General features: G+C 35.6%; 1 protein-coding gene across 1 annotated transcript; it reads left to right on the top strand.

Moving 5' to 3' along the window:
- Positions 1 to 6,719: 6,719 nt before the first annotated feature.
- LOC113085117 (vacuolar protein sorting-associated protein 33A-like) lies at positions 6,720 to 16,146 on the top strand. Its single transcript, XM_026255095.1, has 13 exons — positions 6,720 to 6,856; positions 7,066 to 7,131; positions 7,363 to 7,490; positions 7,616 to 7,799; positions 9,266 to 9,382; positions 9,480 to 9,654; positions 9,754 to 9,947; positions 10,177 to 10,303; positions 11,324 to 11,391; positions 11,990 to 12,127; positions 12,276 to 12,413; positions 14,148 to 14,316; positions 15,037 to 16,146. The coding sequence occupies exons 1-13, from the start codon at positions 6,755 to 6,757 to the stop codon at positions 15,228 to 15,230; spliced, it is 1,800 nt and encodes a 599-aa protein (XP_026110880.1). The 5' UTR covers positions 6,720 to 6,754; the 3' UTR covers positions 15,231 to 16,146.
- The last annotated feature ends 281 nt before the right edge of the window (positions 16,147 to 16,427 follow it).

Below are 16,427 nucleotides of genomic sequence, written 5' to 3'. Positions count from 1 at the left end.
TTGATATATTATAAGCAAAATATGCTGGATGACACCTCACAAGTTTCATAAAAAAGATTGTAAACTAGTATTTTCAGTTATGGCATTTGTAGTACTGCGTTTTCAAATTGTAAATTTATAAAATGTAAACTTGTCTCATAATTATACACATACTGTTAAATAGACCAAAATATTTATTTGAACAGTTCAAAATGATATCTAAATATAATAAAAAAAAGAAAGCAAAATTGTGAACTTGTTTCTGTGTACTTTTTCATATACTGTACTAGGGATGTCAAATTTCGATTATTTCCATGATCGATCGTCGTTTAAATTAACGATCAATTAATCGATTAATCGTTAACCATAATACTGCAAAACGCGTCTATTGCAGGCACGCAGTCAGCGGTATGACAGGATGTGCAAAAGCCACACACACACACAAAACGCTTTCTCACTTGAATTAAAGAGGTTTTAGTCTGAATAAAATGCTAGTAGCAGGATTATAAAATGAATAGATGCGATTATGATCATTTGATAAAATGAAGAGAGCGCGCCATACTTTTGAGGTCATTTTACTTTGTTGACGCACTGAGAACGGTGAACGCGCCTCTTTAAATGGTTTTGTGGTGTTCGTTGTTGTATTTTAAAGCACAATTGCGATGTTTTCAACTGACATTATTGTATAAAATTATCCGAAATGTGGAGCGCGTGTGACTGCGCTGCACATTAAGTGAACTACATCGGCGCTGCTGCACCAAAACACAGTTGCTCTCATTAATTTGATCCTGCTGGATTCTGTCCTAGAAAATGTCAGATTTTTAAAAATCCGGCATACAGCGCATTAGATCGTGACAGTGCATGCGTGCAGACGAGGATGAGCGAGCGCGGCTTTGGCTAGATTTATTTGGAGGTTATTGCTCATGTCTCATTCGGCACAAATCGAAATGTTTCCATATTCGCAATGTATTTGAATGTTAAACTATTATTTATAATGTAAACTAGGCTTGTACTTAACACGCATTCGCATATAGACGGAAAAGATGATCCTCTTCATATGAGCAAAAACGTCCTTGGCATAACAGCAGAGTGGACCGGTATACTACGGTCTATATGCTCCAGGAATGTGTCGGTCACAGCGCCTATTAATCGCTGTTTTGAATCCAGCAATTATTTATTTAGAAATGATAAGATCTGATTATGACAAGTGTGGTATAAAAGCTTTGTTTATTAGAGGAATAATAGGTTAACTGGAAAATGTTAGATCGCGACTATGCTTTTGGACCCCATAGTCTTCATTTACGCGGCTTTGTTCTGGTTTGCCGGTTGGTCACGAATTTCCACAAATTCAGTATATTTAGGCATTGTTTCTTTTCCTAAATCTTCATAGTCTAACCCTCTAATTTCCCAGGTTTATTTTATTATCTTTCGCTTTTAATAACTGTTTTCGCATCTCTTACTGTGGTAAACATGGGAAGGGAAATTAAAGATTTCATGAATTAAGAATTCGTTCGATTTATTAATTTGTTCCCTTATTTCACTTAAATCATGGGTTATTTAGGGAACAAAATTAATGAAACATGGACAATTGCCACATTAATAATTCGTAGGAATGAATTAACAAGTTGTAGGAATGAATAGACTACCTGTCCTGTCTCTGTGTCCCGCAGCCCTGCAAAGCGCACCATATAAAACAGTTATCTGATGAAATGATTAGTAACTACATTTCTATTGCATTTAATGTTGAAGAACTTTTATGTTGTTTCTATTTTAATGTACTTTAAAGTTTAAATCACATTAAAAGCTTAATTTGTACATTGTGAATGAATGATGATGCTTTTATATATCGTCACCGTCACTCACAGCCGCTCGCATGTGTTGAGTGCGCATGAGCCGCACGCAGCCCAACATTGAATCGGTTAACCGACCATCGATAGCCTTAATCGATTGCATCTCTTATCGACAATTAATCGATCATCGATTAATCGTTGACATCCCTATACTGTACTGTACCCCGACACACTTATTTTGCAATATATATTCACTCTAAAAATGGCTGGGTTAAAAATAACCCAATTGGCAACCCAGCACTGGGTAAATATTGGACAGAACACATGCTGGGTTAAAGTAACCCAGCATGCTGGTTTACACATTTTAACCCAGCATGCTGGGTTATTGAGAAAACCCAAGATAGAGTCATTTTTACCATTTGTGGGTTTGCATTTTTATGATTCTGGGTTATTCTTGCTGGGTTATTCTCATAATTTCACTTTTGCTTAACAAAGCAATCATGGACTAATAAATAATGAAGAATACAGGTTATTTAGACTGTTAAAAAATATTTTTAATGCCATCTGACATTCAAAAATATTTACCAATGACAAACAACATGGAATTTTCCCTTTTTTGTTTCCAGCAAATGCAAAATAAATAAATTAAAATCACAGAAATACAGTTGCAATAAATAAGAAAATTATTTCTGAATGACCTGTGTCTAGCTGTTTAACTATTACATTTTGAGATTTTTAGCTATTTAAATACACAGTGAAATGACATTGACAATTAACATTCTTTAAATTTAAATATAAAATCATTTAAAGATGTCCTTAAATTTATATCAAGTATATAAAGACTCCTACGTAGGTAGATGTGCACTGCTTAGGGTAGTTCAACATATAGTTTACCCAAAAATGAAAATTCTGTCATTTATTACTCAACTTCATGTCGTTACAAACCCGTAAGCCCTTCGTTCATCTTCAGAACACAAGTTAAGATATTTTCGTTGATATTCGAGAGCTTTCAGACCAGGGTGAATAATTAGTGACAATTTTCATTTTTGGGTGAACTATTGTCAAACACTTAAGCTCTGAAGCAAAGATCTACACCTGAGAGCAGTGTACTCCGTTATAGAGCCTGTCTATGGAAGGACAATTTTCAAAAGGAATTGCTAATTATATTTTCAATTGCGTTTTGCACATGTGACAAATTGTGACAATCCAAACACAATTGCAAATCTTGAACAAAAACACTTTCAAAAACACTGAACAAAAATTACGGTTTCAGTTTAGTGACTGCCAAATTTCAAATGGAAAAACAAAGTCAGTTTGTAGCTGTATTTTCCATGTATTATGAGTAATAAGCCTGTCATATTGATCAAATACTGCATCATAGCAGCTTTACAGTATTAAATAGGAAAATAGTGTGTAATAATGCAAAGGGACAAAAGTAAACACTCAGTTTTCAGTTAAAGTCAATTCGTCATTGATTCAGTGATTTATCGTCCCTCTGTGCAATCAAGTGGATGATATCGCTTGATATTAATTGTCCCCAACTAAAGAAAAACAAGGAACCAAAACTCTATCGGTGACAGAATGGAGAAAAATCCTTTGGAGAAACCAGGCTCAGTTGGGGGGCCAGTTCTCCTCTGACCAGACGAAACCAGTAGTTCAATTCCAGGCTGCAGCAAAGTCAGATTGTGCAGAAGAATCATCTGTTTCCTGTGGTCTTGTCCTGGTGGTCCTCTGAGACAAGGTCTTTACAGGGGATCTGTATCTGGGGCTCTAGTTGTCCTGGTCTCCGCTGTCTTTCAGGGCAGTAGAGGTCCTTTCTAGGTGCTGATCCACCATCTGGTCTGGATACGTACTGGATCCGGGTGACTGCAGTGACCCTCTGATCTGGATACCGACTGGATCTGGTGGCTACGGTGACCTCAGAATAAGAGAGAAACAGACTAATGTTAGCATAGATGCAACATAAGAACAAGTACATGAGGTTTTATGAATTACCATGTCTGTTTTTTCACTGTGTCACACATGTTACCTGCCAAAACTCAAATGGAATCTTTAGCATCTGAATTTCCAATGACTCACATTGAAAACTGTCAATTTTTGTCAGTGGTGGGACCATACTATGGAGAGTGTTTGTATTGGGAGGTGATGTCACTCAAAGACAACTGTGCAAAATGCTTTGAACAATGGAGGTTAAGGCACTACTAAAGGCAGCTGCCACTCCGAGAGATGTGTGATAAAGAACAGACAGTGCAACCCGGATCTCCCTATATTCTTGGCACCTCACACAATAAATAATTCTGTCATTTTTACCCCAAATGCAGCTACTATCACCCGCTAAATGTTAGAGCCACCACATGGTACTATTGGTCAATATTCACCATTAACCAAATGCTTTTCACCGGAGGAATAAAATATAGGGTAAGATGCAACTAGGTAAATAAGAGTAGAACTGCAATGTTGTTTGCTGACGTGCATCAGAGTGCAAACAGTGAGAGTTTTGGGGTAAAAACTACAAAATATCTCCCAATACAAACACGCCCCATAGTATAGTCCCACCCTTGACACAAATTGACAGCTTTCTGTGTAAGGCATCTGAAATACAAATGCTTTTCAATTGAGTTTGGACTATTTCACAATGTATATGTCCACATGTGGAAAAATACAATTAAATATACAATTTGCAATTCCTTTTGAAAATAGTCCAGAATATCCTTACCTGTCCATTGATTATGATCAATGCCTGAGAGATCTGCTGTCATTTTTAAATCGCCATGACAATTGGATGGGGTTTTGTGGACTCTGCTCAGTTAAGGAATTCCATGTTTGTTCCAACCTTTAAAATAAAGTTGAAAAAAAAGAAAAAATACAAATTGTTTTAATAACAGTGATTCAGTTCAATTAACTGTGTGAAGTTAATCATGAAATTGACCCATCATGACTATGAGTTAAATTCACCTATGAGTTGGTCTACAGAAGCAGAATATGATATAGTGATTGGCTGAAAGGTGTGCTTTCAAACTGTCTAATCAATGGGATGTTCCAGTCATTATAAATCACAGTTTTATGTTAATATGCTGGCTATATCAAACACACACAGTCACTGGCACAGATAAGGGAGATCACACTGCATGCGCGCACACAGACATTTCTATGACAAGTCACGTAGGTAAAACAGTCCATATATAAAAACTTATAGATGTACCAAAGTGATAAGGACAAGTCAAAAACACGATCTGGAAAATTAATATATGATGTTTACGCTCATAAATTAGGTACATTCTGGTGCAGCTTTAACTATATGGTTAACGTTAGTTGATTATCACAGACAAACAATTATGTAAAATGTATAATAAACACGAACTTACCGTTATACGCCTCAATAAGACTGCACTCGACGAGTTTTTCTCTCACAAATGTATCCATGCGCTTTTCTGACAGGAAAAAAAACACATTTTGAATTATAATTTGTATGTAAAAAGACTTTATAAACCACAAAAGCATCAAATCACTTCACTAACGCGGCCAGCGTCACTCGCTGTGCGTGCGCGCACTTTGAAATGCCCTGAGACGTCGATTCTTTTCCGGGAATCACTTTGTTCGAGAATTACTGAACCGGTTTACTTGAACCGGGTCGTCGGTTCTTTTAGACCTGCGGTCCGACTATATTGTACGTAATTTGTATGATTTAAATGTCGATATGGACAACTGCAGGCGTTTACATTAGAGCAGAAAGTCGTATTCACTTTTTGAACTCATTTGACTCACTTAAATATCAAATTCGCTTTTCAGTGTCAGAAACTACTTTTTCCTCTATTTTCACAGGTATTCGCATATTTCAGCCATCAGTCACTGTCTGAAACTTAATAAAACTTTATTAATCTGTCGTCTCAGATACCTTAACACGATTATGCGAGTCGCGTAACGTAGGTTGGCCGTTTGAGGTAAACAGTTCATCATTTAACGTAAATAATGTTGGCCTGTAGACGTTTAACAGTATTGTTGCTGCAAAAAAAAGTTATTATTCTGCCAATTTAAAATAATTATTATTGAAAACATTAAATAAACTTACCTTAAAACAGTTGAAAGCCGTGGCTTTGCCCCGTTGTTCTTCCAAAGTGACAGTTGGGGAGCAATTTAAACATCTTCAAGGCGCGTTAAATAACCCAGCGCTGGCCTGAAACAACCCAGCGACGCAACCCAGCAGGTTTAACCCAACACATGGTAAATTGAAACTACCCAAAAGGGTTTAAAAAGAAATTAAATAACCCAACAAAATGACCCAACAGACTCAACCCAGCATTTTGGGTTAAAAAATAACCCAGCCGTTTTTAGAGTGTTTGGGGTAATCCATTATGAGATCTCACCTTTAGCTCTGGGACTGTGCTGTGTCAATGAGCTCGGACTTCAGCACAGATGTTGCCTGAGGAAACCTGAGTCATAAAAACCAGCTAATTACACATTCTACATATTGTATTCTACAATATGTTTATATTAAATATTTTTCTAATATTATCTTATGCCATTATATGTTCAATGTATGTTCATTAGTTGTAGTATGACTGCATTTAAATAATAATAATAAAAATAAAGATTTTATTTTTATGTTACACACTACAATTATTCACAATTGCTGTGTATTCCCCTTCATCCGATTTATATCAGTTTTACTATGCGTTTATTATAAATCACTCAGAATGTCAAACAACGAAAATATATGGACTTGGCAAAAAACACTGATAACGCGAATGTAAAAGTCGTGATTAATCCAAAATTATTTTCGCGAACCAAAGCTAATTGCATATAAGTATTCCACAAATACTGACATTACATTAAATTAAAATATAAAAATTTAAGTTATAAAAGTACTTTATATTAAAGTATAAAATATAAACACAGTGGTAAAATTGATTTCTGCTGGTTTTTATTTTGAAAGACGAATCACGTGACGTCTTCAAAAAGTCATATGATTATGGTTCAACAGAAATATGGCTTCACATTTGTTTTGCGGCAAAGTAAACCTAAATATTTTGAGAGAGGCTGCACGAAAAGACCTGCGCGAATTTTTAGATAAATGTTCGGGAAGCAAAGTACGTAAAGCTCTTTGATTTAATATTGATTTAATTCAGTCTGTCCTTCTCCTGTCACATACTCCGGATCTGATCCGATTGTCAGCTGCATTTTATGCGATTTATTATTACTGCAAGTATTGTTCAGTGATGCTGTCAGTCGACGTGTCATGTTAATAGCTTCATCATCCTCTAATTCGTGGATTTTCATTATTTATGTTTTATTTAAGGCCATTGTTTGGGACGAGTATCTTACTGGACCTTTCGGGTTAATTGCTCAATATTCCCTTTTGAAGGTGAGTGACAAATTATACCAACCCCACCAAAAAAAAAAAAAAAACACCAACAACAAAAACAAACAAACACATGTAAATTACTGGAGTGAGCGCGAAGGGAAAACAAGAAAATATATTTTCCTATTTCAAAAATACTGATGACTCTAATTAATATTTTATTCCTTTACAAAAAAAAAAAAAAAAAAAAAAAAAAAAAAACAACAAAGCTAACTGCAATTTTGTTTTTAAAAGGAACATGAGGTTGAGAAAATGTTCACCCTTAAAGGGGGTCGAATACCATCCGCTGCTGTCAAGAATATTGTCTTTTTTGTGCGACCGAGGTTGGAATTGATGGACATCATTGCAGAAAATGTTGCAAGGTAAGTTAAACAAAAAAAGGACTGTCCATCACTAAAGACAGACACAGACAAACAAATGTCCCAGAACCAGTCTGAATCTGAACAGTGCTTCTGATGAGATTACACTCTTAATATTTGTGTTTCAGTGAGAATAAGTTACATCCACGAGATTTCCACATCCTGTTTGTGCCCCGCCGGAGTCTCCTGTGTGAACAGCGGCTGAAAGAGAAAGGGGTTCTCAACTCGTTCACAAACATCGATGAATACATTCTGGACCTTATCCCTTATGATGGAGATCTTCTTTCCATGGAGTCGGAGAGTTCCTTCAGAGTAAGATCATGTTCAAATGGCAAGAATATTACAGATTTCTGTTAATTTTCTGAAGGATTTCTGATTCAGCTTTAGGCAGACCTTGACTAGAAATATCCCTCTTCTGCTTTATTAATGTTTAAGTAGTAGTAGGAGTTGAGCCATATGTGTTTTTTGAGTTTCATATTTGATACATTAGATTTTTATGGATCATGTAGTATGATATAGTAAGAATATGGAATTCAAACAAATGTTACGCAAACTGAGCAAAAATATGAAATTTGGGGCAGTTGCTGATATTTATATGGCCAAAAAGTAAGATGAAATGTTGAAAGCTTTTAATGTAAATCATTGAGATTTGCTTGCTTGCATATATATGAGGTGTCATTCTCCATCTCCCAATATATATAATATAATGCTTTGGGATGATATTTTAAATGCTTAGTTTAAAATATATAAAGCAGTGCAATACAATGATGATTGAGAGATGAACAAATAACCCTTCCTCAACATTTTTAGGGTCCTATGAAATCTGTTTTTTTTTTTTTTTTCTATTTTATTTTTATTTTTTTCAGTTTTAATATTTCTGAATTCTGTTTTAATGGTAAAAAAAATGAATCATAAAGTATGCCTAATTAATTGAAATAATGAAACGTAAACAATTTAACAGCAATTTATTAAAAGTTAAGGTAAATTGTAATGCCCTATGAAAAAATTTAATTATATATATATATATATATATATATATATATATATATATATATATATATATATATATATATATATATATATATAAATATTATTATTATTTATTATTATTATTATTATTTTTTCCGATTCTGTTTTATTTTGACCAAACTCTGTTTTCTATATATTTTTTGGATTTCATTTGAATGGTTTCATTAGATTTAAATAATTGCAACTGATTGATTTTATATATATATATATATATATATATATATATATATATATATATATATATATATATATATATATAAATATATATATAAAAATATATATATTTTTTTATTATTAAATGCATTCTGGTAAATAAGTTTTCTGGTAAATCTTCCTTAAAAAAATAATGTTTTCGTTCTTATTAGTATTAGAACTGTCATTTCATTAATTTGAATGGCCAGCTGTTTGTATTTTCTGATAAAAAGAAAAATCTCCTTATAGAGTGGACTTTGAGCTTTGTAACCTTGCAGATCTTTTTTTTTAATGCTCAAACTTTTGAAAAAGTGCTAAAGCATAATAGGACCCAGGAATGTTGGTTGTAGTGTGTAAATATAGTGTCTCTTTCAAAGAGTCTGTGATTTCCTAACATCAAACATTTGTAAAAGCTGTTTTTGGCTCTGGTAAAGCACCTTTTGATTGATCATTAGAAACGACTGGTTATGACCCTGCTTTCTATGAAATAAAAAGCTGACATATGTATTAGCAGATACTGTGGGATGTTCACATTACTTTTTTTTTCTTTGGTGAAGGAATGTTATTTAGAGAATGATCAGACGAGCCTGTATCACGCTGCCAAGGGCCTCATGACTTTGCAAGCACTTTATGGAACAATACCGCAAATCTTTGGCAAAGGCGAGTGTGCAAGGGTGAGTAGAAAACTGTTTGTGTCAACATTTCATTTCTCTCATTGATTTTTTTCTTTTAATTTGGGTGCATGATGGTATGGGGCTGTGTCTTTCTCAGCATGTGGCCAACATGATGCTGCGGATGAAGAGAGAGTTTGCAGGGAGTCATACTCAAATCCTGCCCGTGTTCGATACCCTCCTCCTGTTGGATCGCAACGTGGACTTGCTCACGCCATTAGCCACTCAACTCACCTATGAGGGTCTTATCGATGAGATCTATGGCATCACCAATGGTACATGAGTTTCAAATTCATGCAGACATGAAACACTTCAGAAACAAGCTCTCGTTTTCCCCAGTAGTCTGTCTCATCGTGCATCGGTCGCTTCGACAGGTTACGTGAAGCTCCCGCCCGAGAAGTTTGCACAGAAGAAACAGGGAGAAGGTGGGAAGGATCTCCCCACTGAGCCGAAAAAACTGCAGCTCAACTCCGCCGAGGAGCTTTATGCTGAAATACGGGACAAGAACTTCAATGCTGTTGGAGCGGCTCTCAGCAAGAAAGCCAAGGTTATATCAGCTGCGTTTGAGGTTCGTGCTGCTTTCGTGAGTCTGGCAACAGCAAGAATACAGTAAAAGTGGTAACATTGGGAAATCTAATAAATATATTTTAAAATGCTATTTATTTCTGAGATGTGCAGCTGTATTTCCAGCATCATGACTCCAGTCCCCAGTGACACACGATCTTCAGAAATCATTCAGATATGCTGATCTGCTAGTGTTTGCCTTTAATGAGCTGGTTTTCCTGTCTCGGTTCCAGGAGCGACACAATGCAAAAACTGTTGGAGAGATTAAGCAGTTTGTTTCACAGTTGCCTCACATGCAGGCGGCCCGGAGCTCCCTGGCCAATCACACCTCCATCGCGGAACTCATAAAGGACATAACAAGTGAGTCATTCGTGCAGACAGAAATGAAAGAAATAGTTCTGGGTGTTATCTGTGGAAAGCTGTCATAGGCAACAACTGTTACTCATCCCTCAAGATTTGTTTTTACAATGACAGGCTGGTGAATTCTGATGATATTTTGATCTCTGTATTTACACCAGATTTTCTATCGAATGGATAGAACTGCATTCTCACTAGAGAAGTAAAAAACAAAACAAAAAAACTGTGATGATTGGCTCTCAAAAGCAGTAGTAGCTTTCTAGTAATTAATTCCTCAGAGGTGATTCCAAAAAAAAGCCTCTTAGAAATGAAAGCATAGTAATGAATCAGATCTAGCAGATCTTAGGTTTATTTCTAGCACATTATACATTTGTTTCAAACTAGTTTTTGTCAAAAATTCTGAATAGTTATGTTGAGTGACCAATTAATATTAGCTTTTATAACTAATGAAAACAGAATTGCAGGTATTTATAAATCTGGCATGGTTACAAATGCTTTTGTTGTTTTTTCTTACTCTCCTCTCATGCAATGAACTTCATCAACTGAAGATTTAATCAGGATTTATAACAAAGTTATTCAGTGCAATTGCTAATTCTACAAAGGTCTCTATTTTTAGAATTTCTGCCGCAAGTATAAGTCATTCTGCTGATATAATTTAGTGAAAAACAATTCTGCATTCATATCCTGTGATTAAATGCTAATATGAATTGCACTTGACCATAAATATATAGATCATTTATTTAGATCTTTTCTTTTTGGAATTCAGCTAAATGTGATTTATGAGCTTGGCTCATGGTCATATTTGACATTATATTATATGATGAGAATGCACATTTGAATATTCATGATGGTGTCTGCTTGCTTCCATTGTAGTGTAAATGTCTTTTCTAGTCATTTTAACAAACTGTGGTAAATTAGATGATAATATTATGAGACCTGACATGAGTTCACATTCATTTTGCTTGCTTTTTATTTCTTACCTTATTTTTCTGTCTCAAACTGCCTTGCTTTCCTGCGTTTCAGCCTCAGAAGACTTCTTTGACAGTCTGACCGTTGAGCAAGAGTTTATGACGGGAGTAGACACAGACAAGGTGCCTTGTTTTGTTTATGATTTCATCATTCGTTCATTATAAATCAAGAATAATTTAAGAAATTACATTTTCTTATGTTTTGTATAATCTTAAAAGAAACAGCCTGTTCTTTTGTGAAAAATAATTATCCTAAAATTAAAATGTGCAAGATTTGGAGAATTGTACCATTGCATCAGTGTCTCATCAATGGATGCTCTGCAGTGAATGGGTGCCGTCAGAATGAGAGTCCAAACAGTTGATAAAACATAACAATAATCCACAGCACTCCAGACCATCAGTTAACATCTGGAGAAGCCAAAAGCTGTGTGTTTGCAAGAAACAAATTTATCTGATGGCACCCATTCACTGCACTGGATCCATTGGGGAGCAACTAATGTGATGCTGAAGATATTCTAGGTGTAAATGCAATGGACTTCTTTGCAGAAATTATTGTTCAAACAGAAAATAATGACATTTAATAAACAAACCCCCCTAAGTATTTTAGAAATATGAGAAAAGAAACACATTTTTCCCATGGTAAATTCTCTGGAGATAGATTATATTTTAGGGTTGAGTAATGTCTTTGTTCAATGTGTTTTTATTGTGACTTTACTCTCAGGTCAGCACATATATAGAAGACTGTGTAGCACAAAAAGACCCGCTGATAAAGATCCTGCGACTGGTCTGCATGCAGTCGGTCTGCAACAACGGCCTCAAACAGAAGGTCCTGGACTACTATAAGAAAGAGATCCTTCAGGTAGGACAGAGGGAATTTCCTTGAATGCATAATGGTGAAATTGAATCACAGTATTTTTGTGCAACACTCAGTCTCTGTTTTTGGAGACGATAGAGGTGATTTAAAAGTGCCTTAAACATTTACAGTTGTGTGTGTTTTGTTGGTTTAGACTTATGGATACAAGCACATTCTAACTCTGAAGAACTTGGAAAAGGTTGGGTTACTCAAAACTCAAAGCACCATGAGAAACAACTACCCCACGATCAGGAAAACCCTCAAACTGTGGATGGAGGATGCCAATGAACAGGTTTGTCCTGGCATTCATCTTTAGTACGGATCTGTGTTTTAAAACTGAAAATGGCCACCACCGTTCAAATAATCCCCACCCAAACTCACTCCAGTGCTTTGAAATAATGGACGCTTTACACCTGTCCCGGGATCTAGAAGCAGAGGTTTTCATAGTTGGGTAAACTTGTATGATAGTGATGAATGAAAAAAACCCTAAATATTATTTTTGTTTTCCTGTTTGCTCCAATGGCAGAAGAGAAAATCCACAATAGGGTTTCTATGACTTTTCAAAAGAAGTAAATATTGAGAGATGGGTAATGTTGGTCAGAATGGAGAAGGATGTCCTTGGCCACTATGTTTGAAACACTTACTTTAATGTAGTGTGTATAATGTATTAATTTCAATACTTTAGACAAGAACATATCAAAACCAACAGCAGATACTTAGTGCATGCACACATTTTCAAACAAAAGTATGTAAGTATGTCCCGTTCTAAAAAATGTGGGACACTTAGAGGGGCTAGTTTAGTGAATTACAGTTTTTGTTATTCTTCTAGGGCACATGTGTGAATTTGATGACATGTTCATTAAATAATCTTGGGATCAGTTAGTTAAAAGTGATTGTAAAAATGCCTGAGAAAATTGCAGATTTTGAAAAAACAGTTGTCTTGCATCATTTGTTTGGAGATATATATACTAGAGCTGTAATCGGGCCTTAAAAGTTAGGCCCAACAGGACCCGAGCCCGACAGGTTTCGGCCCGAGCCCGACAAGTACATTTTGATTGACAGCTTTTTTAAAGCCCGAACCCGTTTACAGCCCGACATTATTCAAATGTGCGCACGCACACAGCTCTTTTGCCTTTTGCCAACAATGAGCAATTTATTCATGTTTTAACATAATTTACTCATAACTAACATAGACTAGACCACTTGGAAGTTGGAATAAAGAAATAAAATAAGTCCTCTGTGACATCGTAACATCTCAGCATTCTAGACAGGCTCATTTAACCTATAAATAAGACCAACGCACCAATAAAAACGAGTCATTTAAAAAAATTAATTAAATTAAGATAAATTTTAAATTAAGATGGGTATTTGGCAATAACGAAATTAAGATAAAGGCTCCGCCGGATTTGCTTTATTTAATACAATAATAATGCATTAGCGTAAATACTTTGTCAACATTATGCATTTAAGACTTAATTAATATTTAGTTATCATTTGAAAAACCTTTACTCACAGAGATTAGGCTAGGTCTACATGTTTTTGTGGAGGAAAATGATTGAATCCACTGTAGATGTCTTAAGCGTGTTCCTGCACTCACTGATGGTGCGTCATTATTCTCTCATTATTCTCATTATAGACATGGTCAAAACTTTTCCACACCTCAGACTTTGCTTTAGTTGCTGGTGCAACCAAAACGTAATCACCAGAGGCAAGCCTCCGTCACACCTGCTCAGCATCCATTTTCGCATCTTTCTCACGCTAATCGAAACACATCACATGACCGCTCGTTTACCTCGTAAACCGGAGCGCAAGCCGGAGCCCGACCCGAGCCCGCGTAAGATGATAGAAATTAAGCCCGAACCCGTCGGGTCCCGATTGGTCCCATCGGGTTCGGGCAAAGATCTTCAGCTCTAATATATACTGTATATTTGAATCCAGTGTATAGGTATGTCTCTACATAGGACTAGGCTATGTGTTTGTTATTCATGGTTTTGGGAATGACTGATGCTTGTTAACTTTCCTTCAGAACCCCAACGACATCTCGTATGTGTACAGTGGCTATGCGCCGCTGAGTGTTCGCCTGACACAAGTGCTCGCTCGTCCTGGCTGGAGGAGCATAGAGGAGGTGCTGAAGATGCTGGCTGGTCCACACTTTGAAGAGAGACAGCAGGTTCCCACAGGCCTCCACAAGAAGCGTAAGTGAAGATTTGCTTTGAGGAAAGATGGTCATTCTAGATCAGTTAACCCTTCATCGTCTTAACCATCTTAGTGATAAACTTGAGCTAGCTTGTGAAGTTAGCTTGAAAGTGCTTCAACCTGGTGTGCATGAACGGGACAATTTGATTTGTGATGCACTGAATAAATTATTCTTACTTTTTTATATATATAATTATTTCCATACTTCCTATAAAGTTGTGTGTGCCTTAAATGCTTTGAGATTTGATATTGAAATGCATTAGATATATTATTATATCTTCTTTCTTGGCGGTGTGTATATATATATATATATATATACACACATACATTAATTACTATAACCATATTATTTGGACACTTTATACTGTAAGTATACAGAGAGCTAATGATAATATAGTTGATAATATAAAGTTAGATATACGTTATATATAACTACATTATATACTACATGGCAAATCTTACCTGTTTGCTTGTATCATCGAAAATGCAGACTATATTATCATCTAGCTGTAATCTGCTAAATGTGATTATCAGTATGAGGATATGAAGACATTATTAGACATTAATTATGGAAAGCTGCTTTAAAATGAAATGATGTGTAGTGTTAGAAGTGCTATATAAACCATGTTTAAATAAAACACTTTGTGCACATGGTTGTAACCTTTTTCTGTATGTCGATAACTGATTGATAGTTCATTCTCCGTCTCTTGAATTTGCAGGTCAGCCTGGAGAAAACAGGACCACCCTAGTCTTCTTTCTTGGTGGTGTGACGTATGCTGAAATCGCTGCTCTGCGGTTCCTGTCTAATATGGAAGATAGTGGGACTGAGTACATTATTGCAACCACCAAACTCATCAATGGCACCAGCTGGATCAAGTCTCTCATGGACAGTCCTGAGGAAAACTTAGCCTAAACTTCTGTAGAGCCTCACAGATCCTGTTATCTGCCCGTCATGAACCTAAACGTTAATGTTTTGTCTGCGTTTAGAATATGAGTTATATCAAATGCTGTTTTGTCTGATCATTTTTAATGATTACAAGGGGGTGAAATCGCTGTTACCTTTTATGATACTAATTTATTTATGAGAAGACATTTGTGAAAACGGCCACCTGCATCTGATCCAAGCAGCAAGGTTTGTGGGTTAACGGCTAATGCAGTGTATAAATGGACTGATGTTGTGTATAACCTGCTTTGTCAGATTGCACGTTTTCCCAGAAGCCACCATATATTATTTTAGCAAGTGGCTATTATTTCAAAAATGCATTCCAGGTCTTCATAAAGAGAGCTATGTTGGCTTTAACAAGGGTTCATATAATTAATAAATGGATATAAAGGCTGTAAGTCCTTTACAACTGTTCATAACTGTCACTAAATGGGGTCTGGACATTAAATGGTTCACCCAAAAATGAACAATATGTTATCGTTCACTCACCCTCAAACCTAGAAAGTCCTGTTCATACCAAGGAGAATATCTAACACTAACAGTAAATTTATTGTTATAAAGTGCTTGGGGATCAGTAAAAAATAGATACTACTATTACTAATTGAAAAGAGGCATGTTTATTGCTATGTGGCAGAAATGCACATTCATGCGTTCATGATCTCAAGGTTAATTATCAGGTGGTTGCGCTGCTCTCTTGATAAACTCCAGCTGGTCCAATGCAGCAGGTAAGAGTCCTTACTAGAACCAGAAAGTGTGATAATATGGTTCTGTAATCTCTGAAAAAAATGCTTAAGAACACAGTATTAGATCATATATTCTCTCTTTTGCATAATTTGATAAAATAACAGCTTAATTGAGAATGATGCACAGCAATAAAAAAATAAAATAATAATTTGTTTACAGGTGACTGATTATTTTCTGACACATCATTGATGTCTCCTTGGTGAACACAACACAAAAAACATGTGTTTTCACATTTTAATTTTATGTTTGGTTCGCACTTTAAGGCCTACAGCAACAGAAGGGAATTCTCAACAACATAATGGCAGATCTCTGGCTTTTGCAGTGATGATAAAACAGTATATTAAAATTTGTATATACATTTTTGAGCCCTTTATCCTTATGTCCTAATTGGATAATCTAAAGCATGCAGACAGGACACACACA

This window comes from Carassius auratus, chromosome 5, assembly GCF_003368295.1.
Source record: "Carassius auratus strain Wakin chromosome 5, ASM336829v1, whole genome shotgun sequence".
Classification (NCBI taxonomy): Eukaryota; Metazoa; Chordata; class Actinopteri; order Cypriniformes; family Cyprinidae; genus Carassius; species Carassius auratus.
This window is presented reverse-complemented; position numbering and strand designations above follow the sequence as displayed.